Here is a 21,787-nt window from a genome sequence, read left to right as displayed (position 1 = left end):
ACCGTCTGGTCCCGCGGCTTTTCTGGCCGTTCACCCGTTTAAACACTCTTCTGACGTCATGTTCAGAGAGAATGTGTACTCTTCCTTCCCCTCCGCCTCGGGTGCGACGGCCATCTGGCCGTTGTTGGTCTCAAAGTGTTCATAGAAAGTGTTGAGGCTGTGTGTGTGTTTAATCCCTGCCACACTTTTCTGAGGTCGCCTTGTTTTAATTTTAATTCCATCTTCTTGCCGTATTCCCTTTTGGCTTCCTTCACTGTTCTCCTTACATTGTATGCTTCTGCCTTATATTCGTCCATGTTGCCAGTCTCTAGTCCTAGTTTGTAGGCAGTGGTGCGCTTTTTAAGGGCCTTGCGTGTCTCATTGTCAATCCAGGGTTTCGGATTTGGGTAGGTTTCGATGGTCTGTTTGGCTACATTCTCCTCTGTAGCCTTCATGATTATTTCAATTACTTCCTCTGTGAGTGTGTTTATGTCCGTGTTGTCTTTTAGCAGCTGCTCAACAGTTGTGTTAGTGAACCTACCCCATGGCGCGTCTTGCACTGCAAGCCGCACGCTGTTCTCTGAAAGTTCCGTCCATCGTCCAAGTTTCGTCCATCGACGCACCTCTCTCGTCTCCAGTATTCATCTATCTGTCCTCTGCTGCCATAGATGCTCAGTCCTCCTGACTGAGGTCTGATCCGCTGGGTAACTGATGGATGTCTACTTTTTACTCTCCTCCTGAATTAGCACTGTCTGTTTAATAAAGGAATGGCTTCAACCTACATGTGACAGTAAAGCCTACATTAGGTCCAGTGGGAGCAGCAGTATGACTGAAGGACAGACAGGCAGTCCTGTGAGATCTCATTAAAGGAGCAGTAAAGGGAAAATGCATGTTTAGCCCTGTTTTAAGGTTACTTATGATCATATACAATGGTTCAGATCGCAAAACTAGCACTTTTGAGAAAGTCTGATAAAGCTCTACCACCGTTTAGGTCATACAATGGATGTGGGGGGGCATCTTGAAAAATCTTTCAAAAACATGTTAAACTCTCAATTTCAAAGACAAGAAGCTCACCAAGGGGGTAATTGGTGTCCGTTGGTGTTCTGACATCAAATTCGCCGCAAAGTATGAATCCTGTAGGGTTTTATTGATCATTTTATGAAATCCATTGACTTGTATTGACACGACCGTTGTAGATGTGTAGATCAATCTGCACAGGGGATTCAGGAAGCGGAAATACTTACGGTAGCTATTGTTATTGTTTATGTTGCTAGGCTACCTAGTTTGCGGAAGTTTACACACGTATGTGGGTAAATAGTTCTATGCTAAATATTTTAAAAAGCCTTTCCAGATGAACTAGAATCTTACTTTATGGCGAATTATATGTCAGAACGCCAACTAACACCTCGTAAGTTTCTTGTCTTTGAAATCGCGAGTTTAACATGTTTTTGAAAGATTTTTCAAGGTGCCCACCCACATCCATTGTATGACCAAAACGGTGGTAGAGCAATTATCAGACTTTTTCAAAAGTGCTAGTTTTGAAAACGTTTTGATCTGAACCATTGTATATGATCATTAGTACTGTAACCTTAAAACAGGGATAATCATGATTTTTCCCTTTACTACTCCTTTAAAGCCAGCCTCCTGAGACTCTGATCTCCTCAGCCACAGACTTATGAATAGGTTTGCAAAATTTGGGAATATTTACAAACTTTGCATGGGAATTAACAGGAATTTATTGGAATTTATGATAAATAACAGGAATAAACTGGAAATGTATGGGAATTTTGCAACTCTGCTTATGAATGGATCATTTGAAAAAGAAATGTCAGTGCCTTTGTTACACATGACCAGGCACGCATACTGTAACAGGCTTGTTACCAACCTGTTGACTTGGTTGTCATCACTCCCGAATCCCTTTCGCAAGCAAATTGACCAAAGTGGTTGCTAGCCAACAAGGTCAATGCTGATATGATTCATGTGTTTGATGGTGTGATGTGTAGCGTAGATACGGCAGCACACAGGAGAGCGCTGCTGTGTGGTCTGACATTAGCCAGGAGCAGCTAATGTTTACATGCCTCACCGCGTCGCTCCACCTGCCCCATCAACAAGGTGCCATCCCATCTCATCCATAGTCCCAGATAGACAGGCTGTGTCTGGCTGTGTTTAGCTCCATCAGGTACTCTCAGTGCAATGTTACCAGGGCCGGTTGTCTGTGGGTTTGTTATTGGAACCCCTGAGGCTGTGTGAGGTTTGACCTTGGTTTGCTCCACTGGAGTAAACGTCCTGTCTGACTGGCATTCCTCTAAATGTTGGTAAGCTGTCCATACAGTAGTATCATCCAGGCGTAAATTAACCATAAAAAGTCGTTGAAATTAATCTCTGGATTTTATAGTTCTGATCGGGCATTCCAAGCAGGGACTACTTCTAATTTAGTTTCTGGGTTTTATTTGACATTGGTTTGGTTTCCCTGGAGTAGAGGGAAGGTAGACATAGAAGAAACGTTCCTCCCTCATAATTAATGACCGTCAACATGTCTTCTCTTCTCGCTGTCCTTCTCTTCAGAGACCATCCTTGCATTGCCTGGAGTGGCCTCAGTGGGAAGATCCCAGTTCTGCTGTTTCATGCTGAAGCTATTGTCTCTAAAGATGTGAACATTCGCTCTATTGGAGGTACTCATCGTTTTTATTCCCTACATGACATTGAATGAGAGTTACCTGATGAATTTTTGTATGATGTTTCAGCATTGTGACGAGCATATAATCACTTTCTTTTTTTTTTGTAGAACGGTACAACCTGTCCTATAAGATCGTGCGTACAGAGAGCCGCCTGGTACGCGGTATACTGACCAATCATGGGTTCCACGAGGTAACATTTATGACATGCACACCCAAACAACATAAAGGTTACAGTACTCATAGCAGTAGAGTTATTGTGGGAGAGAATGTTTCAATCTTTACTCTAGCAAATATTTAATTCCCTATTGAGAGGATGAAGGGATTGAAGGACTGAACAGGACTGTCTTTTTTCTTGGCTGATGTTGTCTCTGTCAAAGCTTGGGAATGCACCCGCGGAGAGGAAAAAAAAAAGTTGGCCCTCAATACAGTTAATCTTGTTTCACAAGGGAGTACACTCCCTATTATCACTCCATCCAAGCACTTACTATTAATTCCCTTTTTATTTTACTTCAATTCCTCTTGACTCCCACTAAACCCATCATCAAAGGCAGACTAGTGTCTGCCACAGCATCCCCAGAGCCAAAGTTTAATAACCCTCTATTGCAAACATCTGGCTTTCTTGTAGCAGTTAGTGCAAGGCCATGCCAAACCTGCCTCTTCACCGAGCGCTGCAGAATGGTAGGAATAAAACAAACAGATATAAAGTATAATACGATGGTGATGAAAACGTTGGCCTTCCCGTTGAGATGATTTGAAGAGAGAAGCTTGTATTTCACCAGATTAAGGGCTGAGTGTCTGATCTGTGCCTCAGATCCATTCTAACCAGCTGTCACATGTGATGGATATCAAAACGCAAATTGTGAACTGGTGTTGCTGACTTTCTGAGGAGACCGTATGTCTGTGTTAAGGGCGATATTTTGTAGTCATGTTTGTCTTTTCACAACCGCGCCTTTGCTTATATTTTTCTGCTGTTATTCATATTCTGCTCATTGTTTGATTGAGTGCGTGCTTTGGCACACTGTACAGCATATGATAGAACTAAAGAAAGGTCTGTTCTTTAGGTCCATCCAAACAGTAATGACTTCAATCTCATGTGGACCGGTTCCCACCTCAAGCCTTACCTCCTACGCAGCCTTCAAGACTTCCAGAAGGTCAACCACTTCCCCAGGTACAACGCCGGGTTACACGGCAGCCTGAGCCGCGGCACATTGTAAAAATCCACACTGCTTAGCCATTGTAAGCCCCCGAAATCGGGCTGTGTGTTTGTTGGCCTCCAGAGCAAAGTACATTTTGTTTGGAACTGCTCCTTCTTAAAACATGAAATGAATCAAACTGTCGTGCAGGAGGAGCCGTGTTGCTTTTATGTTTGCACAAGGTCTTATTTCTCTCAGCGTCCAAGCTGTGGATAAGTCCAGCTTTTCATGCTGAAAGGTCAACGCCCCTGTTCATTTCCAGGTCATATGAGCTAACCCGCAAAGACCGGCTGTATAAAAACATCCAGCGGATGCAGCAGGCTCACGGGTTTAAAAACTTCCACATCGTCCCTCAGACGTTTGTGCTTCCTTCCGAGTACCAGGAATTCTGCAGTAAGTCCCCCCCCCCCCCGCCGTTAGATTCACCAGGGGTCCGTTAACATCTGTTTACTGTCATGGCTCACTGTTACTGTAAACACTATGAACTGTAACCGCTATCCAGTTGAATTTTTTCACACAGCCTCAGTCCTCTCCTGCTTGCCTCCCAGGTTCTTTCACCAAAGACAAAGGCACTTGGATCATCAAGCCAGTCGCATCCTCAAGAGGAAGAGGCATCTACTTGATCAGCCATGTAAGGAACACGCACACCACCGAACCCTACTAGGATTACACACACTGGGGCTGATATTTGTTACAATAAGTTTACCCTAAACCTCAAGGAAGCTATTGGATGACGATGAAAGTCAATGAAAATGAAACAACATGGCCAGGTTGTGGGGGGTTGGTACAGAAGAAGTCCTTTGATAACAAGTATGAAACAGTATGTGTCGTAGACCTTAAGCATTGTTGAGTAAATCACACACTTCAAGGCACTGGCTTTGGATGAGCTCCACAAGGTTCTCCGTCTTGGACAACCTATACACGTTTTTTTTTTTCTGAGGCATTTTTATGAAACGGAAAGAATGTCAGGGTGATATTTGGAAAAGAAGGACGATCATTTTGGGGGTTTTGTCTGAACTGTAGCCAGACCTGAGGTTAGTTGCCCCCCCCTCCCATCTCCCCTCAGCTTCTCCACCTGCAACACATTTTAGCCTCATAAATGACCCGGCTCCTACCCCTGCACCGGGCTCTATACTCTAATGTAGACCATGGATGGGCCTACTCTTTGAATCACTAGTGTCTTTGTGTGTATTTAGCTCATAATTTGGTCTTCGAATAAACGAGTATCATGTTAAGAGTTCTTACATCCCTATGCACTGTCATAGGGTATGCAGTGTCACCGATGATCTTTTTGAAACTCCTCTCTGACAGTCTGCTCTGTATGGATGGCTGTTTAATTAGTTCTCTAAAGTAGCCTAACACATTCAATTTATAACTCCAGCCAAACCAGATTCCCCTGGATGAGAACCTCTTGGTGTCTCGCTACATCAACAACCCGTTACTGATAGATGGTGAGTCATTGCCATCACTCTACACTCACCACATGTTCATTAAACTAATGCTGGGCGCTCACTACAGGATTTAAAAAATCCTGACCCATTTTGAAATCGTGTTCCATCACGCACATCAGGAGAAACTTAACAGATGTTCTTCTCTCGAATCTCAAACATGCTCACACTACAAGATTGGAAAATAACGGCTCATTACACACTACAGGATATTATTACGATTATCGTGCCCGAGGGAGCAATGAATCACTGATCTCGCTTGTAAAGTAGTGACATAATAATCCTAAATATCAAACATGTTTGATATTATCGGGGCCGCCCCGATGTGTCTGTGAGCCGATTGGGATGTTTAAGATTGGATCTATAAACACCTCACATTACAAGATAATATGGGCCGAACATCGATACCAACCAAGGTCCTAGACCAGATTTCTTTCCCGATTGTCATGAGGGGTGAATCAGGGATAAATCGGCCCAAAAATCCTGTATTGTGACTGTGAGCAAAAGGGCTGCTTGTAATGAGGTGGCTCCTTAGTGCATCATGACGTGTTAACAATGTCTTGCATAATGGTCCTTTCATTGTATCGCCAACCAACCACATTGCTTACAGGAGTTGGAAGATATTTTTATTTGCCATATGCAACAGGTAGAGTACAAGTACAGGTATATTGAGGTCTTGGTCCTGCTCTTCTCCAAAGTTGCTTATCAGTTCCTAACTGTATGTAGATTTGAGAACATATGTCATTGTGTCTCAGTGTTGTTTTATTTCTTTCAGACTTCAAGTTTGACGTGCGGTTGTATGTGCTGGTGACATCCTATGATCCCCTCACCATCTACCTCTATGAGGAGGGCCTGGCCAGGTGAGCTACCTACAGTACTTGGTGTTCAGAGGCAATCCTACAATGTCGAAACTGGATCAATGCGTTTAGGTTTGGGGGGTCTAAGTTGGACATTTGACTTTCTGTGGTGTCATGCAAGCAGATGATGAGAAGCAGTTTAGGTCTGAACACTGAAGTTTACCAAGTTATCACCAGTAGAGGGCACTCTCAACTTTTTTGTCTGCCACTGAAGTTTGCTGCTACATGTGTATGGTTTGGCGGTGGATTCAAACAAAGATCTCCATTATCTCAACTGTAAAAAGTGTGTCACAACTGGGCCTGACAGGTTCCCGCTGTACAGAGTAATACTACTGTTTAGTTTGCCTCCCTTAATAATGATGCGGGCAAGAAATCTGGGCCAAATTCCAAATCCCACTTTGTCTCTAGTCATTCCATTCTGTTTGACAGTGCTATATCACTCACTCTATGCCAAGGAATTCTCATTACTCCACATGAGGAGTAACTCTAATCGCAAATAGATGGAGACACATGTCTTGAACTTATATTACTAATTCAAATGTCAGCCTTGTGAATTCTGACATTGTGAGTTGTCTGTATGTTGATTAAATAAGCGCCGCCCACCCACAGGTTTGCCACGGTCAAGTACGACCGCGCTGCTAAGAACATCAAGAACCAGTTCATGCACCTCACCAACTACAGCGTGAACAAGAAGAGCAGCGACTATGTGAGGTAAACCAGGTGACAGGCAGTGACTACATGAGGTAAACCAGGTGACAGGCAGTGACTACATGAGGTAAACCAGATGACAGGCAGTGACTACATGAGGTAAACCAGGTGACAGGCAGCGTCTACGTGAGGTAAACCAGGGGACAGGCAGCGTCTACGTGAGGTAAACCAGGGGACAGGCAGTGACTACGTGAGGTAAACCAGGGGACAGGCAGTGACTACGTGAGGTAAACCAGGGGACAGGCAGTGACTACATGAGGTAAACCAGGGGACAGGCAGTGACTACGTGAGGTAAACCAGGGGACAGGCAGAAACTACGTGAGGTAAACCAGGGGACAGGCAGCGACTACGTGAGGTAAACCAGGGGACAGGCAGCGACTACGTGAGGTAAACCAGGGTACAGGCAGCGACTACGTGAGGTAAACCAGGGGACAGGCCACAGGCAGCCTGCTGGGAACTCGGTTGTCCACCAGGCAATAAACGTTGCTAATTGGTAGAGCAAAGAATTGGGAAACCGATTGAATGGAATCATACAATACTTCTGTTGTTGGTCGTTAGATTGGCATTACGGGGTGCTAGACGAATCCCCCACTCTGTTTTTCTTTGAGCAGCGTTTGAACACGGTGGCGGGGATCCCATTCACCAGCTTGTTTTGGGAAGAAGCCAGACATTGTGTGTTCTTTGTTCCTTTTCAGCTGCGATGACCCCGAAGTGGAGGATTATGGGAACAAATGGAGCATGAGTGCAATGCTGAGGTATTTGAAGCAGGAGGGGAAGGACACCACATGTGAGTCAAAGTCTTCACTCTCTTTTGAACTCGGTTGAGCCTCAGTAATATTGGGTGCGTTAAGTAGCTGAGCGCTCACTCTTAGAATGCTCACTGAGCGCTGAGCGGTTTTTAAAACCACTTAACGTTCTGCTCTATCCGAGCGCTGAGTTGCTAGGAGATGAGAACTTTTCACCTGTTGTCAATCGTGTGATTAGCGAGCAGCGTCCCAACGATTCCCAAGCCAAAACGCGCCCCTTGTTTTTTGCTCAGGTGATGATGATGATGATTATGACGTGGTGTTTGGCTCAAATGGATCATAATTCAAAACTGCTCACTGCTCTGACTCTGAGCAGATCAGTCTGAGCGTAACTGAGCAACCCGTTAAGTGAATTCTGATCACTGATCGCTGACTGAGCGCTCAGCTACTTAACGCACCCATTGTGACCCCTCGTAACGTGTAGAAAACAAAGAAAGAATAACACATCAATCAACAACGAATAAAAATTGAAGATTCAACTCTGCCACTCCGTGTAGCCTCGGGTTACTGTTGTAAAATGTTCTATTTTATGCTGAGGCGCTGGTACCAGGTGCTCAGTTCCATTCATCTACAGAGAGGTGAAGCTGACGACTTGTGTGTTCCAGTGCTGATGAGCCAGGTGGAGGACCTCATCATCAAAGCGGTGCTGAGCGCAGAGCTGCAGATAGCCACCGCCTGCAAGACGTTTGTGCCCCACAGGACCAACTGCTTTGGTGAGAGATTGCTGCCCGATGCGGTTCTCATTTCCCCCGCTCATCCATAGTTTTAACTCCACCTTGTCCGTTGTCCGCCCCCCCCCAGTAGTTCATTAAGGGTTTGTGTCTAAAAGCAAGTGGACGAGCAAACAGCCTTTCCAGAACGCGGGGGCCTACGCGCCGCGCTCTCTGCCTGGCCGGAGTGGGTCGGGGTGGCTGTTGACTGAAGCAGGAATTCGCTTCCTTTCCTCTGTTGCCATTCAGGTCTGTCTGATTTAGGCTGACTGTTTTCTTGGCTGCTCCCGTGTAGCACCGGGCTCGTGTGAACTCCGTTTCGGAGCCATTACCGATGTTGGTGTTGGCACTAATTGTCCTCATTCTCTCCCTGGCGCTCTCTCAGAGAAGCGGGGTTTGAACGCAGGCACGTTGACTGAGCCTCCCCCAGCGCCTCTCCCCGCACCGTCTCCTTTCGTCTCTCCAACACTCTCTCCCTCTTTCTCATTCTCTTTTCCGGATTGTCTCTCTCTCTCGCCCTCTCTCTCTCTGCTGCTCTTTCTCTCTCTCTCTCTTTCTCACTCTAGCTCCCTCTCCCCCTACACTCTCTCTCTTTACCCCTACACTCTCTCTCTCTTTACCCCTACACACTCTCTCTCTCTCTCTCTCTCTCTCTCTCTCTCTCTCTCTCTCTCTCACACCTCTCAGTTCGGTGGAAAAGGAGAGGGCCCTGCACTTTTGACAGGCCTCTGTAGACATAATAGACCCCTGGCCGCCGGTTGTTTGGGCTGTGCACCAGGTTAAACCCACATAATCTGGCGATCGCCTGCATCGAGATGCCATCTTTAACCCCGAGCATCTCTCGTTGGATGAAAAGCAACATGGGCCCGGGGTGTGAATGTTAGAGATGGGACGAGGTGTGTCGGCAGGCCCTGTTGGGGCCCTGCTATACTTGGATGCGTTCCTGACGGACGTCAGATCAAATCTGTCCCCGAAGACACAGAAGGGCCTCCATTCTGAGGGGTGAGAGTGAGAGGCAAAGGACATGTCATGAATGATTTTTTTTTTCTCTCATTCTTTTACTCTCTCTCTCTCACACACACACACACACGCACACACATGCACACACACACAAGCAGGCAATTAGGTCCATCTCTTTCTTTTTTTGTACAAGTACTGCGGGCTACAGCGAACATGCCCATTACTTTAGGTGAGATATCACTTTACGGCTGAATGTGGTGTAATTTTGTTGTCTTCCCATCGCCCCAAGCTAGTTAATTACAGCATTCACAGTGTGTCGACGGGATTAGATTTCCACAGACAGTGACAGTTCCAGGGGACCACCCTCAGCCTCGTGTTGTTCTGCCTCTGTCAAGGTGGGCCTGTTGCATTCTGCATGTGCCTGTGTGTGCGCCTGTGTGTGCGTGCGTGAGCGCGCGCGCGTGAGGAGACATGTAGGAGCCAGTGTAAAACATGAGTGCTGGAAGGCTGCCTCTGCTTCAGGGAGTCCAGGCCAGTATCACTGTGTGCTTTATCTTTCCCCCCTCAAATAAAACCAGCCCAAACCACAGAGGGCCCGTGTTCTCTCAGCTCCTGTCAGCCCTCCCCCTCTCCTCCCCCCTGCCCCCCCCCCCCGCACTCCAAACACCAACGCTGCGTTCATTCAGGCTCCTTAATGCACTGTTGCCACGCACCCGCGACAGGCACAACACGAGTAGGCCGCGAGACGTATTGTGGAGAAGTAATTGTGGCTGAGGGCGGCGTTTTGCGTCGCCCGTAGAACGGCGCCCATTGTTCCCAGTCTGACATGCAATCTGTGCCACGCCTGGACCAGAGCCACGCAGGGCCGTAAAGCACGTTGTAATCTTAATTCGCAGCAAATGATTCCCTGCCATTTAAATGTCTTTAATACAATGTTTATTGTTTTCAAATGGGATTGGGTGCTTTTTTTGCACACATATCCTGCCCATCTAAACGGGCCTACTGTTACGAAACCTTTACAGCTCCGGTCTCGTCTGATGTGGGAAGAAGTAAAAACAACAGCTTTTTGTAACTTTCTTCGGTTAGTTTTGTGTGTGTGCGTGCGTGCGTGTGTGTGTGAGAGAGAGAGAGAGTGAGGGGAGAAATGCCACCCATGCTGCTCTTTACCACGGCCTCATGATTAATGGACAGGCTTTTTACAGAGGGATGCTGATTAGGAGATGTTTTGACTGAGATCTGATTAGCCAAGCCAAAGGCCTATTTTATTACACACAAAACATTCCACTAACTGGTCCTGCGTTCCACTGAACATCCCTCATTCAGCTCATGGGGTGCTTTCTGCTGGTGCCTTTGAACCAACCACTCTTCTTGTTCCTACATTTGTCAGTTAGTCAAACACTTTCCGACCCTAGAAATGTAGGTATTAGGATGATGACGGTATAGTTTTGAAATTCTAAATCCTTTGCAAGCTATTACTGGATTTAGCCTGAGATTGTGATTGTTGAAACAGGGCGGGCTGGATTATTTCTCCATGCTGATAACTGCCGATGGGGCGTCTTCGTGCCTTTGGCTCCAACCTTCTCTCTACAGCGGCAGAAAAACTCAACATCAGCAACTGATCTCAGAATGATGCAATGACTTGTACTTACTAACAACAAAGTTGTTGTTGTTGTTGTTGTGGGCCAGTGTGCTGCCTGCCCAGAGTGCTGAGATGATTGTCTTGGCGTTGTCTGCTGTGGTCGAGTTTCCAGCAGCGCCCATCCAACAGTAAAAAAACACTCCTCTTGATCGTCCCCAGTTTCCCCCCCACCCCCTCGAATCCCTCCTCTCTCCTCTCTTTATTGTCCTCCGTTTTAAATGGGCGTGCTCGTTGTGAATGTCTGGGTCTGTGATGCTATTGCGGTCTCCTTCCCTGCGGCCGCATTGATACGGCTCCCCGGGCAGCGCTGAGCCCGGCCCCAGAACAAACGCGCCTCTCGCAGCGTGCTAGCGGGCTCACGGGGCGAGCGCGACGTCTACTCCTAATTGGAGGAAAATGTGCGGCGTGCGGAGTCTGCTTGTCGGAGGCTCGCTAGCTTCTTTTTTCCCCCGGCTCCTGTTGTTGTGGTGCCACTGATGAGGCACTCCAGGCCAATTTATTCCAGTGCTCCGGTCTCACAGACTTATACATTATGTTTTATGACTCGTGTGTGTGTGTGTGTGTGTGTGTGTGTATTAGTGTGTATTAGTGTGTGTGTGTGTGTGTGTGTGTGTGTGTGTGTGTGTGTGTGTGTGTGTGTGTGTGTGTGTGTGTGTGTGTGTTTTATTTCAAAAGAGAGCGAGGGATGGGGGATAAGCCTGTGGGTGGAAAAGAAAATCCCGGCGTTGTGCTTAGCAACTACTGTTTGGCTTTCAGGATCCAATCCTAACCCAAAAAAGAGAGATTGGTCTTGGCTGAGGATAACATTGACACATACTGCTCAATTCCAACCTAGCATGAGTTTGGTTCTGAACCCTTTTAACCCTAGCAATGGCATATCATTGACTGTTCTGTGATCCAACCAAAGGTATGAAAGTGCAGATTTAAGTGGTCGATTCGAGATCCTGTTTTCTTTATGAAAGTATTCTATGAATGTAATATCATTAGCCTGCTGCTCCAGCCACAGTGAGTAAATCCCATGCCCCAGCTCTGGGCTTTGTAAGCCAACACTGGCTCTGACCTGAGACGCTAAAACAAACAACTTTCCTTATGGCCGCTTTGAAAACTCCAACCTCTGGCCTTTTCCCAAAACAGAGACTTTTCTTTTGAAGTGCCATTAGGACGGTTTTTAGCCCCCCTAGCTTCACGGCCGGAGCTCTGCCCTGTCCCTGTTAAAAGCCTGTGGTTTTCCCGTGGGCTGCGCGCCCCAGGCCAGACGCCTGGCTATGGCGCGAGGGAGGTGGTGAGGAGGGCTGCCGCAGAGCTCCCAGGCTTCCCCTGCCGTGGTGACACCGACACGGCTGCTTCAGAGCATTCAGACAGAGAGAAGTGGGGGCGGATGGGTTTGTACACAGGGAACTCCCTGACCGCTTCATAAAAGGCCTTTATTGTGTCGCTCTCTGCCAAGCTGACTTGGAGTGGAATATATATATATATACTGTATATATATATGTGTGTGTGTGTGTGTATATATATATATATACAATATATATATGTATGGGTGTCTGATTCACCAGGTGCCTCTCGCCTGGAAAATACTCCCCTAACTTTCCAAGCACAGCTGAGCTGGAGTTCAGGGTCCATCAGGGTTTTGCTCCGTCATAATCGTCTGCTTTTCATCAACTTGACAGAGACAAATACCTCACTTTGTGACTGAGTAGTAGCCTGCCATCTGCACTAATTAGCGGTCGGCTGACCAACAACCAACCAATATGGCTGCAGTTAGAAAACGCTGCAGCAACAACCAGAAGCACAAGAGCTTTCTAAGAAAGCGTCAGTGAGGAGCATGCATGAGTATGTTCATAAGCGCAGTATGTTTTCCATCTAAGTTCTTATGTAAGCACCTCAGTGGAGCCGAAATGTGAATGTACTTAGCTAATGTAACACAGCCAATCCTCAGTAGCAGTCTTTTGATGAATTTTCCCCCTTGAGTGATTGGATATTTAATATGCATGTAATCAGTTGCAGAGACCAACTCATATTCCCAACTGCCAGTAAGTCTCGAAGTCTCTCGAACTCCCTAGATTAGAAGAAGACTGTTTATTGTGACTTACCCACTGTCGGTTTACCGTTGTTAAGCCTCTCTGCTGGTCTCCCAGTCCCGGGGTGATAATCCTGTGATTCGCTGTGTGTTTGCATCCACAGAGCTCTATGGCTTTGACGTGCTCATCGACGGCAACCTCAAACCCTGGCTGCTGGAGGTCAACCTGTCTCCCTCCCTGGCCTGGTGAGAGACCCCCTCGCGTCACGCTCCGCAGGAACAAAGACGTGACTATGCCCCGAACGATCGAGTCGCTCGGTCTCCTCGTCCGTGGGTTTCCGTCTGACCGCTCGCCGAAAACGCCACTTTCCACCAGCTCTCCAACAAGTGTTTTTCCTAAGGATATGCATACTTCTGTTCATCGCGTAAACACTAACATCCTCCTCTGAGCTCTGAAAATAGACTTGTTAATCGCTGCTGCCAGTGAGGAAATTACATGTTTAAAGATTTACACTCCACTTGTTAATAAATACCCGCGGGCAGTACTGTAGTTGTACTGTAGCCTGGCCCAAGGTTTGTTTGTCTTCATGCGCTGGAAACACGCAGAGCTTTCCACGAATTGGACAGTCAAGTCGGGTTTCTTCAGTCACAGCTAACTGAAAGTGAGCAGTTTGCGTCCTCTGGAAAGAGTGTGTGAAGTGACTGTATGAGCAACAACTTTCCAGTTGATCCTGAGTCAATGTCTGTGCTTAATGATTGTGTTTGACTGCTAATTATTCTTTGTTTTTCAGTGATGCGCCTCTAGACCTGAAAATAAAGGCCAGTGTGATATCAGACATGTTTTCTCTTGTGGGTGAGTATCTTTAATGACACAATTGATCTGTCTTGATAAGGAATTTGAAGGTTTTTTGGTCTGGTTGCTAAACCCTCATGCTCAGGCCTTACCTGAACACTCCTGGCTCTGTTTTCATTTGTTTACTGTTTATCCATAATAGTGTTCTTTAGATTATAAAAGCTGCATGCTTTTTATGATGTGTGAATGGTGTGAATCTCAATTCTGTCGTGTGGCTCTCAAATGGCTCTCTTATCCGTGTGTCTCCACCAAGACCTTCTGCCTGGCAATGTACTGAGGCCTAGCCCAGTAGCTCCAGCCTAGCCATGCACTGGGGCCTAGCCCAGGAGCTCCACCTACTGTAGCCATGCACTGGGGCCTAGCCCAGGACCACCAGCCTGGCCATGCACTGGGGCCTAGCCCAGGACCACCAGCCTGTCCATGCACTGGGGCCTAGCCCAGGACCACCAGCCTGTCCATGCACTGGCCTGTCCATGCAGTGGGGCCTGGCCCAGGAGCTCCACCTACTGTAGCCATGCACTGGGGCCTGTCCCAGGAGCTCCAGCCCAGAGTAAAGGGAAATTTTCTTAGCCTGCAGCAGGTTCCACTACGTTTGTGTCCCAGCCCACTGTCTCATGTTCATTAAGGCTCTCTTCGTTAATGCTGCCAAAGAGGAGAACCTCTAATGATGCTGCCTGAGGGATGTTCTCAGCAGTTGGAGACAGTCGGCCCTTGTTTTACACTTTAACACTGGCCCCGGACTCACTAGTTAGCTTATTCAATCAGTACTAAAGAATAATTGGATAGCTCCACAATGGGGCCGCCGCATTGTGCAAAAACCACAGGCATTATTAATTGATATTTAATGACTTGCGGGTGAAACTGTCAACAGAGGACACGCTTGTTTTGGAGTCATTATAAAGTCCTCTTGAGAAATTCAAGCCAAACCAATCCTTAGTATGCAGACATAAAAATGCTTAGCCCAAGGCGGAGATCCGCACTGTTTATAAGACAGTTTCCTCGTGCGTGAGAATGTCTTCGTCACGTCGCCTCCCATCACAACCAGTGCAGTCTCAGGCAGCAGTGTTGCTCGGCGCCGCCTGAAAGATTAAACAAGACGCAAGTCTTCACCTGAGAGGAATCTCTCGCTCCTCGTCTCCAGCGCGTCACCAGGAGAACGTCTCCTCCCTCGGATGAATTGACAGGAACACACGCAGCACAAGCGCTTTGCCGTGATAGCGATCGCATGCGATCCCCTGTCACCGTGCCTGCGCCTCCCTAGGCTACAGAGCGTCTGTGGAGCCTACAGCCCAGGCCTGCTGCACTGGGAGCCAGGGAGAAGGGTGTGTGCTCTCCGTTCATGATGCCGAGTGAGGGGCTGTGGTGTGTCTGTGCCGGGGCCTGCCAGCCCACAGCTCCACCCCCCTCCCCCTCACTCATTAAGCGAGTGGAGGGAATCATAAATTGCCAGTTATCTTTGGACCGCTGCGTTCGCGCAGGCCTGGGGAGAATGAGCGGCGGCATGTAAAACATAGCCCGTCTATTATTCACCAAACAAACCCCAGAGCCTTTGGCTGATAACACTTGGGCCTCGTCCCAGGGCTGTAAATAATGACAGCATGCCATTAGCATTCATTTTCCCCTCGTGTGTAGCTGTCAGTAACGTGTCAGCCGTGTGTGTAATAATTGCCGCGTTTAGGCAAGAACGTGGCAAGCACCCGGAGTCTTACCTGATGGCTTGAATGAGGTAGTACTAATAACCCCGGGGCCCAGGCAGTCGATTGCCTTAATTCACCGCAAATAGTAAGGTAAACTATAGTAGGAACTCACCCCCCCCCATACACACACACTTACTAATTAGCCTTTATGACCTGTTAGCCCTGGCAGAAGTTTGTACGAAGGTGGTGGAGTGGGGGTTCAAAGTTTTCCAAAATGTCCTTTTCTATGTTTAAACAAACACAAACATGACAAAACATACATGTGATCACGGAAACATACTGCGAGGCCAGATTAGACAATAAATGAGGTGTCTGAATCTGGAGAAACGTGAATCTGGACCGGGGGATGCCACACAATGGGCTGGATACGGGGGGGGCTAAGATGAGGCCTACAGCGCTGTGTTTAGGCCCTGAATGGCAGTATCAGGCGGATCTTTTTTAATCAGGATTACAAGCGGCTTACGGCTTTAGATCCCTCCAGGGTCTGTGTTTAGGCCACTCACTCACTAAAGTAGTCCGTCTTGAAGTGCACTTTGATTATGTTGGCAGGCATTCACATTTATAGTGGTATGTTTCCTACCAAGTGAGCTAAGGTTACATTGTGCCGATATTTGCTTTTGGTTCTAAATGATGCATTTGTGAGGAATGTTCTCTGGGTTCCTTCGCCCCCCCCATGACTCATCTTCTCCCTCCCCCCCCAGGGTTTGTGTGTCAGGATCCCCTGCTACGACAACCTCGCTCTCAACGGGTCACCCTGGACCCCTTCAGCCTAAAATACCCCACCCAGACCCAGAGATCTCAGGTGGGGCACACATAACAGTTAACACTACCCTGACTGTTGTATTTCTGTTACTAAACACAAAGAAGAATCAAAGTGGACCATGTAGTCAGCCTAGCCAGACGTCACTGAACTTTCCCATCATTGCTCATGTCGTTCTGTCTCTTGCTATACATTTTGCCATGCGGAGTTGAGTCCTTTTTTTTTTGCCCCTCACGGAAAATCGCTCTCATGCAAAACAACTGCTAATGCAATTACAGCGTTAAGAGTTACATCATCTGGTGAGCGCGATGCCCTGGGGATTATTATTTTATCATTTTTAATCAAGTGACTAATGGTCTTGCTAGGCCCTATTGCTTAATGATGCCACAGGCAGAGGCTTATACGCTTGGCTCCCTCCAGCTAACTACTGCACCCGGGCCGTATCACAGAGATTACCAAATCAGACAGTTTTCTACCCCACCTCATTGTGCAAAAGGAACCCACATAAACAGGGCTTTGTGTTTGTGTGTGTGTGTGTACATGTATGTGCATATACGTGCGTGCGTCTCGCCCTCTGTCACACACGTTGCTCGCTGGCGCCCTGTCTCTGCTCAGACAGCCTCTGCACACACCAGCATGGTGTAAGCTGTCCTCAAACGTCTCCCACTGTTAACCCCCTGCTTTACCTCTCTCCCTCTGTCCCGCCCACCTGATGTCTGGCCGTTACCGGTAAGAACGCCTCCGTGTCTCAACCTAGCGCTTTGTATTCTGCCTCTCGGTTTTATTAACGACGGCTGTTTCCGCTAGTGACAGTGAAAGAAAAACAAGCGAAGGGTTTGTTTCTTAATGCTGCTTTTAAGCGAATTGCTCCTTTTAATCGAAACGCTCATTACATTAGGAAAGTGGTCTTGGCAAACCTAGGCTTAAAAGCATTGCAATTTAGTTCTACCCATCCCAGACACTGAAGTCTACAGTGTGTGAGCCCTTTGGCATTTTTGCACGCACAGCAGAACAGTCCCGACACTAAACTGAGGCTGTCAGAGAGACTGTCAGAGCATCCTGGCCCCTATGGATAACCTGTTCTCGTCCTCCTATGCTGTGATTAGGAGCTACAGTTGAGAGCGGTCCAGGGGATTAGGCCTTGTCAGTCTTTGGCTGCCATCATATCCCCCCAACCAGTCAGACAGATGATATGTAATCCCCGCGCTATTTAGATGACAAATTCTGTATGTGATCCTGTGGGGTTATGCCCCGATTTCTGGCCCCGGACTCAAACCTGCGTGCCAGAGTCGTCAATCAGCCCCTGGTAGCGCATTCTGAGGGGGAGGCGGGCGGCCAGGAATGCCAGCGCAGATAGAAAATCTGGGGTTTATCTAACTGAGGGAGGGGAGAAACGGGGGGATGGGGGGGGGACTTTTACGTTTCCAATGAGATAGTGGGTGGTTTTCGCGAACCAATGAAAAAAAAAAAGTGGTCCGTTTTTATTATCTGTCGTCTTATTATCATTAAGGTGATTTCTTAGCTGCTCATCTAAGAATGGAGCCTCCCCAGATACTGTGCAGAAGCACCCAATTCATTAAAATAGCCAAACACCCAATTCCTCACACCTTTTGGCAGAGCGTAAGTGTGTGGGAAGTGCAATGATGATATCAGTAACAGTATACACTCTGTCTCCCCGTAGCGTCAGAGGCCTCAGTCAGCCAGCAACGCAGACACCGAGGGCACTAAGGACAAGCCTGGAGGCAAGCAGGGGGACAGCACCCTGGGTCTGACTGCTGAGGAGGTACTGTCCACAAACTACAACCCACCGCTGTGCATTTCTGTCACGACCAGCGCCGGGTCGGTGACCGTGCACGTCGCCGTTTTCTCTTTCGCCTCAACAGTTGAAGGTGCTGAGGAGGATGAAAGAGGAGCACGAGAGACGCGGAGGGTTCGTCCGAATCTTCCCCACCCCAGAGACATGGGAGCTCTATGGGTGAGAAGATGGGCCTCATGCCAACCCCCCCCCCCCCCCCCCCCCCCTCCCCGATCAGCTTCCGTGCCCAGAGCAGGACATGTAGCTTAACATGTCGTCCTCGCACCATGCATACTGCTCTGCGATGAATAGACTCCATAAACCTTAGAGTATTTACCTCCGTTCAGGTGAGAGGCTGATTCACGTTGGCACACAGGCTGGGTACTGTACTGTACTGTATATTACTTGTCAGGGGGAGTATTTATGGACTTTGCAGCTCACTCTCTTGCGAGCGAGCGCCGCGTGGCTTACATCCTGCGCCGAATTACAGTTTAAACAGCATTAAAGCCCCTGTTTAAGGGGAAATCCATTTTTGTGCTTACAGTCCATATTCCTATGTGAGGGATTTGCTGCTTGATTAGCTTTATGGGCCTGTTAGTAGCGGAGATTTTGTGGCTTTTTTAACAGTATGTTATTGAGCGGTCGTGGAAATTACGGGGGTGTTTGACAGTGGCTGCTTTCAGACTATCATACAGGCCTCATTTTAGCACATTTACCGCAAATAAGACAGCAATGGCCAATGCCCAGTTGACCCTGTGGTGATTGTTGATTTGGTCATTATCTACTCCATGTATCATATTCCCAGTGGGTATCTGGAATACAAGACATCGATGAACTCCATGTTGGCCAGCAGACTTTTCCATGGAAGGTAAGCATTTCCACTGTGGTCGGGAATAGCCTCTCCGTCAATTTGTGGCAATCGCTGGATCCTGACTTTATATTTGTTTTGTCTTCCAATGGATAGGTAAGGGGGGGGGATGCAGCTAATAAGATATGTATGTATGGCAGTATCACAGAGTCAAGTTTTCCAGAGAGAACACAGTGTCCATGTGGCAATGTGGCTTCTGGTGTCTAGTCTGGGTGGAAGAGGGGGCAGACGAGGGTGGAGGGGGAGGCAGGGGGGGGGGGAGTTAATGGTCCAAGGAAGAGCCGGGGAAAAGGTTATGGCTAGAATGAACTGAGCTCTCCTGGTACCAGTATGTTACACAACCAAACCGTTTTCGTATACGGGGGGACTGCTCTGAAGGACAGTCTGTTCATGAGTTTAGGTTTTCGTGCGCTTCATTCACTCGCTGTTGCACAATATTAGCTGGGGATCTGACCCGCGCGTTGCCCCTGTAATGATTTCTCCATGTCGCTTTGATCCCCAGTTTGGGAAAATCGGCGGATTCTTCAAGACCACGGTTCGTACAGCCTGATGTTTTCCATCGTCTCCCCTCCCTCTGTCCTCCATCTTCTTTTATTGTAGTATCTCTCAACGAGAACACGCTATGATGCAGTACTTCAGTACTGGCTCGACAGGTCGCTGCTGCCAACATGTGTCTTACTCTGAAACCCGTGTGGGTGAGTCGAGCCTTAAAGCCACATCCACGTTCAAAACCGAGTCGACTTTAGGTGCGTTCGTTTTGTCTCCCAGGATGGTGAACAGTGCGGTTCGGCTGCAGGTGGACGTGTTCCACGCGTGCCACGTGTTCCAGTACGAGAGGAAGCTGCTGTCTCTGGAGGTGAGGAAGAGGAGGCGCCGCCAGCTGGCCGGACGCTCCGCCCTGAGGAGGAGGAAAGCAGGTAGGGAGGGAGGGAGGGAGGGAGGGAGGGAGACCGGCACGCCACAGCGCTGATCGCACGCTAGGGCTAGGTCTTTTCTTTTGCTTTCATCGAAGAACTTGTAACAGTTTCCAAATGTGACAGTGTGCGGAGGACCCATTTTTGATCCCGAAATGTACAGCAGCAGACGTTCTGCTTTCTCACTAGTGAAGGGGCGTCAGGCCTCCCCCACCGAGAACGGGGACAAAGAGGATGCGGAGGAGTGCGAGGAGAGAGTCCCGGGGGCCGAGGAGGAGGAGGAGAAGAAGAGCGAAGTGGCCGTCCCGCCATCCCGCAAGGCTGCTCCTCCTCCTCCTCCGACCGCGGCGCCGGCAGAACCGGGCCGCCACGCCGCCGCCAAGCACAAAGTCAACCTGCTCCACATCCTCAGGCAGGGCTGGGACCTCAGGTCAGTCCACACCCCAGGCTGCCGCTCCCGGTGGCAGCCTTCTCCCCCCTCTCCCTCCCTGTCCCCCTCCCTGTCCCCTAGCTGTGTTTCTCTCAACTGCAGCATTATAAATATGAGGCCCCTGCGGAGCAGCCGCCAAAAAGAGCTCATGAGAAAAGCCAGCCCCAGTCTCAAACTGTGACATGTTTTGATCGGCCTCTGCGAGCGTGGCTCCCCCATGTCTACCTAATTGACGACGTGGAAGAGCACCGAGGAGCCTGATGGGTCCGGAGCCAGACGGCAAATCCTGAGTGTCAACCTTTAATTCCATGTACTGTAGCAACTCTGCGTTTGATTGGCCTGCCGATTGAAGGAGTCAGACTGTCTTTTCTTTAGCTTAGTTAAGAGTCCTGGAATGGCTTGAAAGGCTCCCCTAACAACCCTTTATTAAAGTATGCAATAAGCTAGCAAAAATATTTAGACGTTATTTTTCATTCATTCATTTTTTGCATTTTACAATGACATTAATGAATGTTACATACTTGAGCTGGTGGTCTGAACCGGGACAAAGACTCCAGTCTCCTATTGATTTTTTTTTTTTAAAGTGTGTCTGAAATTGTAATTTGAGGAGGAATTACAATAACAAGTCTACGTTTGTAGAAATTCCTCTGCCCTTGCCAGGACTGTGAAGGGACCTGGGCAATTATAGTACAGTATATCATTGTTTGTGTTTGACAGTTTTTTCCAAAACATTTTTCCACTACAGTGTACTGGCAGCACCCTTTTCAGGTTCACCAGGGCCATGAAAACAATTCATCACTCCAGCGTTCGCGCAGGACAAGTCACACTGCTCCAACTCTTGGCTGAAATTGATCTACATACCTGTATTTGTTTTTCGTCTTGCGTGATGCCCAAGATAGCAAACAGAATGTGCGTCACTGTTGTAACACATGTATTTGAGATACCTACAAGCCAAAATAACCTCTGCAAATTGGCTGGAGACCTGGCAAAGATTATTCATCATCTGCTGTCAAGGAGTGACATGGATGAAAGATAATCAGTTTGTGGGTGTGTGTGTGTGTGTGTGTTTGTGTGTGTGTGTGAGTGCGTGCAATTTGGTTCATACCCATTTATCTTGTCTAAGCTCTGCGTACCTTTGCAGCAGTCTGTTTTTTCCTCCTCCTGTCCTACCAGTGTTTTCTCTTATCCCACTTTAGTTCCCACTCCTCAATCACTCCAGCCTGACGCGCCAGATGGTTTGCTCTCCATGCTTCGCATAACCATCTGGGAACTCTCCCTTGGAAACTGTTCAGAAAAGGGCAGGCACTTTCAAAAATACTTGGCAGGTGATTGGATGAACCATCTGTCTATCACCAGCCGCTCCTCGCTGTCGTCACACCTAAACCCGCCCAGCGTAGCTGTTTCCTCATAGACCGCTGGTTGGTGAGATCGTTTTCTGATCTGGCACAAACGGATCTCCATGGAGAGTATCC

At 48.1% G+C, this 21,787-nt stretch overlaps 1 protein-coding gene across 1 annotated transcript in view; it reads left to right on the top strand.

Moving 5' to 3' along the window:
* The window catches only part of ttll5 (tubulin tyrosine ligase-like family, member 5), a gene marked incomplete at its 5' end in the record, with an annotated part of 51,920 nt that overhangs the window by 2,529 nt on the left and 27,604 nt on the right, over positions 1 to 21,787 (top strand). Inside the window, 19 exons of the mRNA XM_084438428.1 lie at positions 2,545 to 2,651; positions 2,765 to 2,847; positions 3,719 to 3,825; positions 4,113 to 4,243; positions 4,399 to 4,481; positions 5,232 to 5,301; positions 6,074 to 6,158; positions 6,765 to 6,866; positions 7,559 to 7,650; positions 8,275 to 8,382; positions 13,163 to 13,244; positions 13,790 to 13,851; positions 16,250 to 16,350; positions 17,990 to 18,091; positions 18,192 to 18,283; positions 18,909 to 18,971; positions 19,474 to 19,506; positions 19,740 to 19,888; positions 20,075 to 20,315. Of these exons, the coding sequence (XP_084294554.1) occupies positions 2,545 to 2,651; positions 2,765 to 2,847; positions 3,719 to 3,825; positions 4,113 to 4,243; positions 4,399 to 4,481; positions 5,232 to 5,301; positions 6,074 to 6,158; positions 6,765 to 6,866; positions 7,559 to 7,650; positions 8,275 to 8,382; positions 13,163 to 13,244; positions 13,790 to 13,851; positions 16,250 to 16,350; positions 17,990 to 18,091; positions 18,192 to 18,283; positions 18,909 to 18,971; positions 19,474 to 19,506; positions 19,740 to 19,888; positions 20,075 to 20,315 (1,893 nt within the window). The remainder of the gene's footprint in view (positions 1 to 2,544; positions 2,652 to 2,764; positions 2,848 to 3,718; positions 3,826 to 4,112; positions 4,244 to 4,398; positions 4,482 to 5,231; positions 5,302 to 6,073; positions 6,159 to 6,764; positions 6,867 to 7,558; positions 7,651 to 8,274; positions 8,383 to 13,162; positions 13,245 to 13,789; positions 13,852 to 16,249; positions 16,351 to 17,989; positions 18,092 to 18,191; positions 18,284 to 18,908; positions 18,972 to 19,473; positions 19,507 to 19,739; positions 19,889 to 20,074; positions 20,316 to 21,787) is intronic.

Source organism: Borostomias antarcticus, assembly GCF_949987555.1.
Source record: "Borostomias antarcticus genome assembly, chromosome: 5".
Taxonomy (NCBI): domain Eukaryota; kingdom Metazoa; phylum Chordata; class Actinopteri; order Stomiiformes; family Stomiidae; genus Borostomias; species Borostomias antarcticus.
This window is presented reverse-complemented; position numbering and strand designations above follow the sequence as displayed.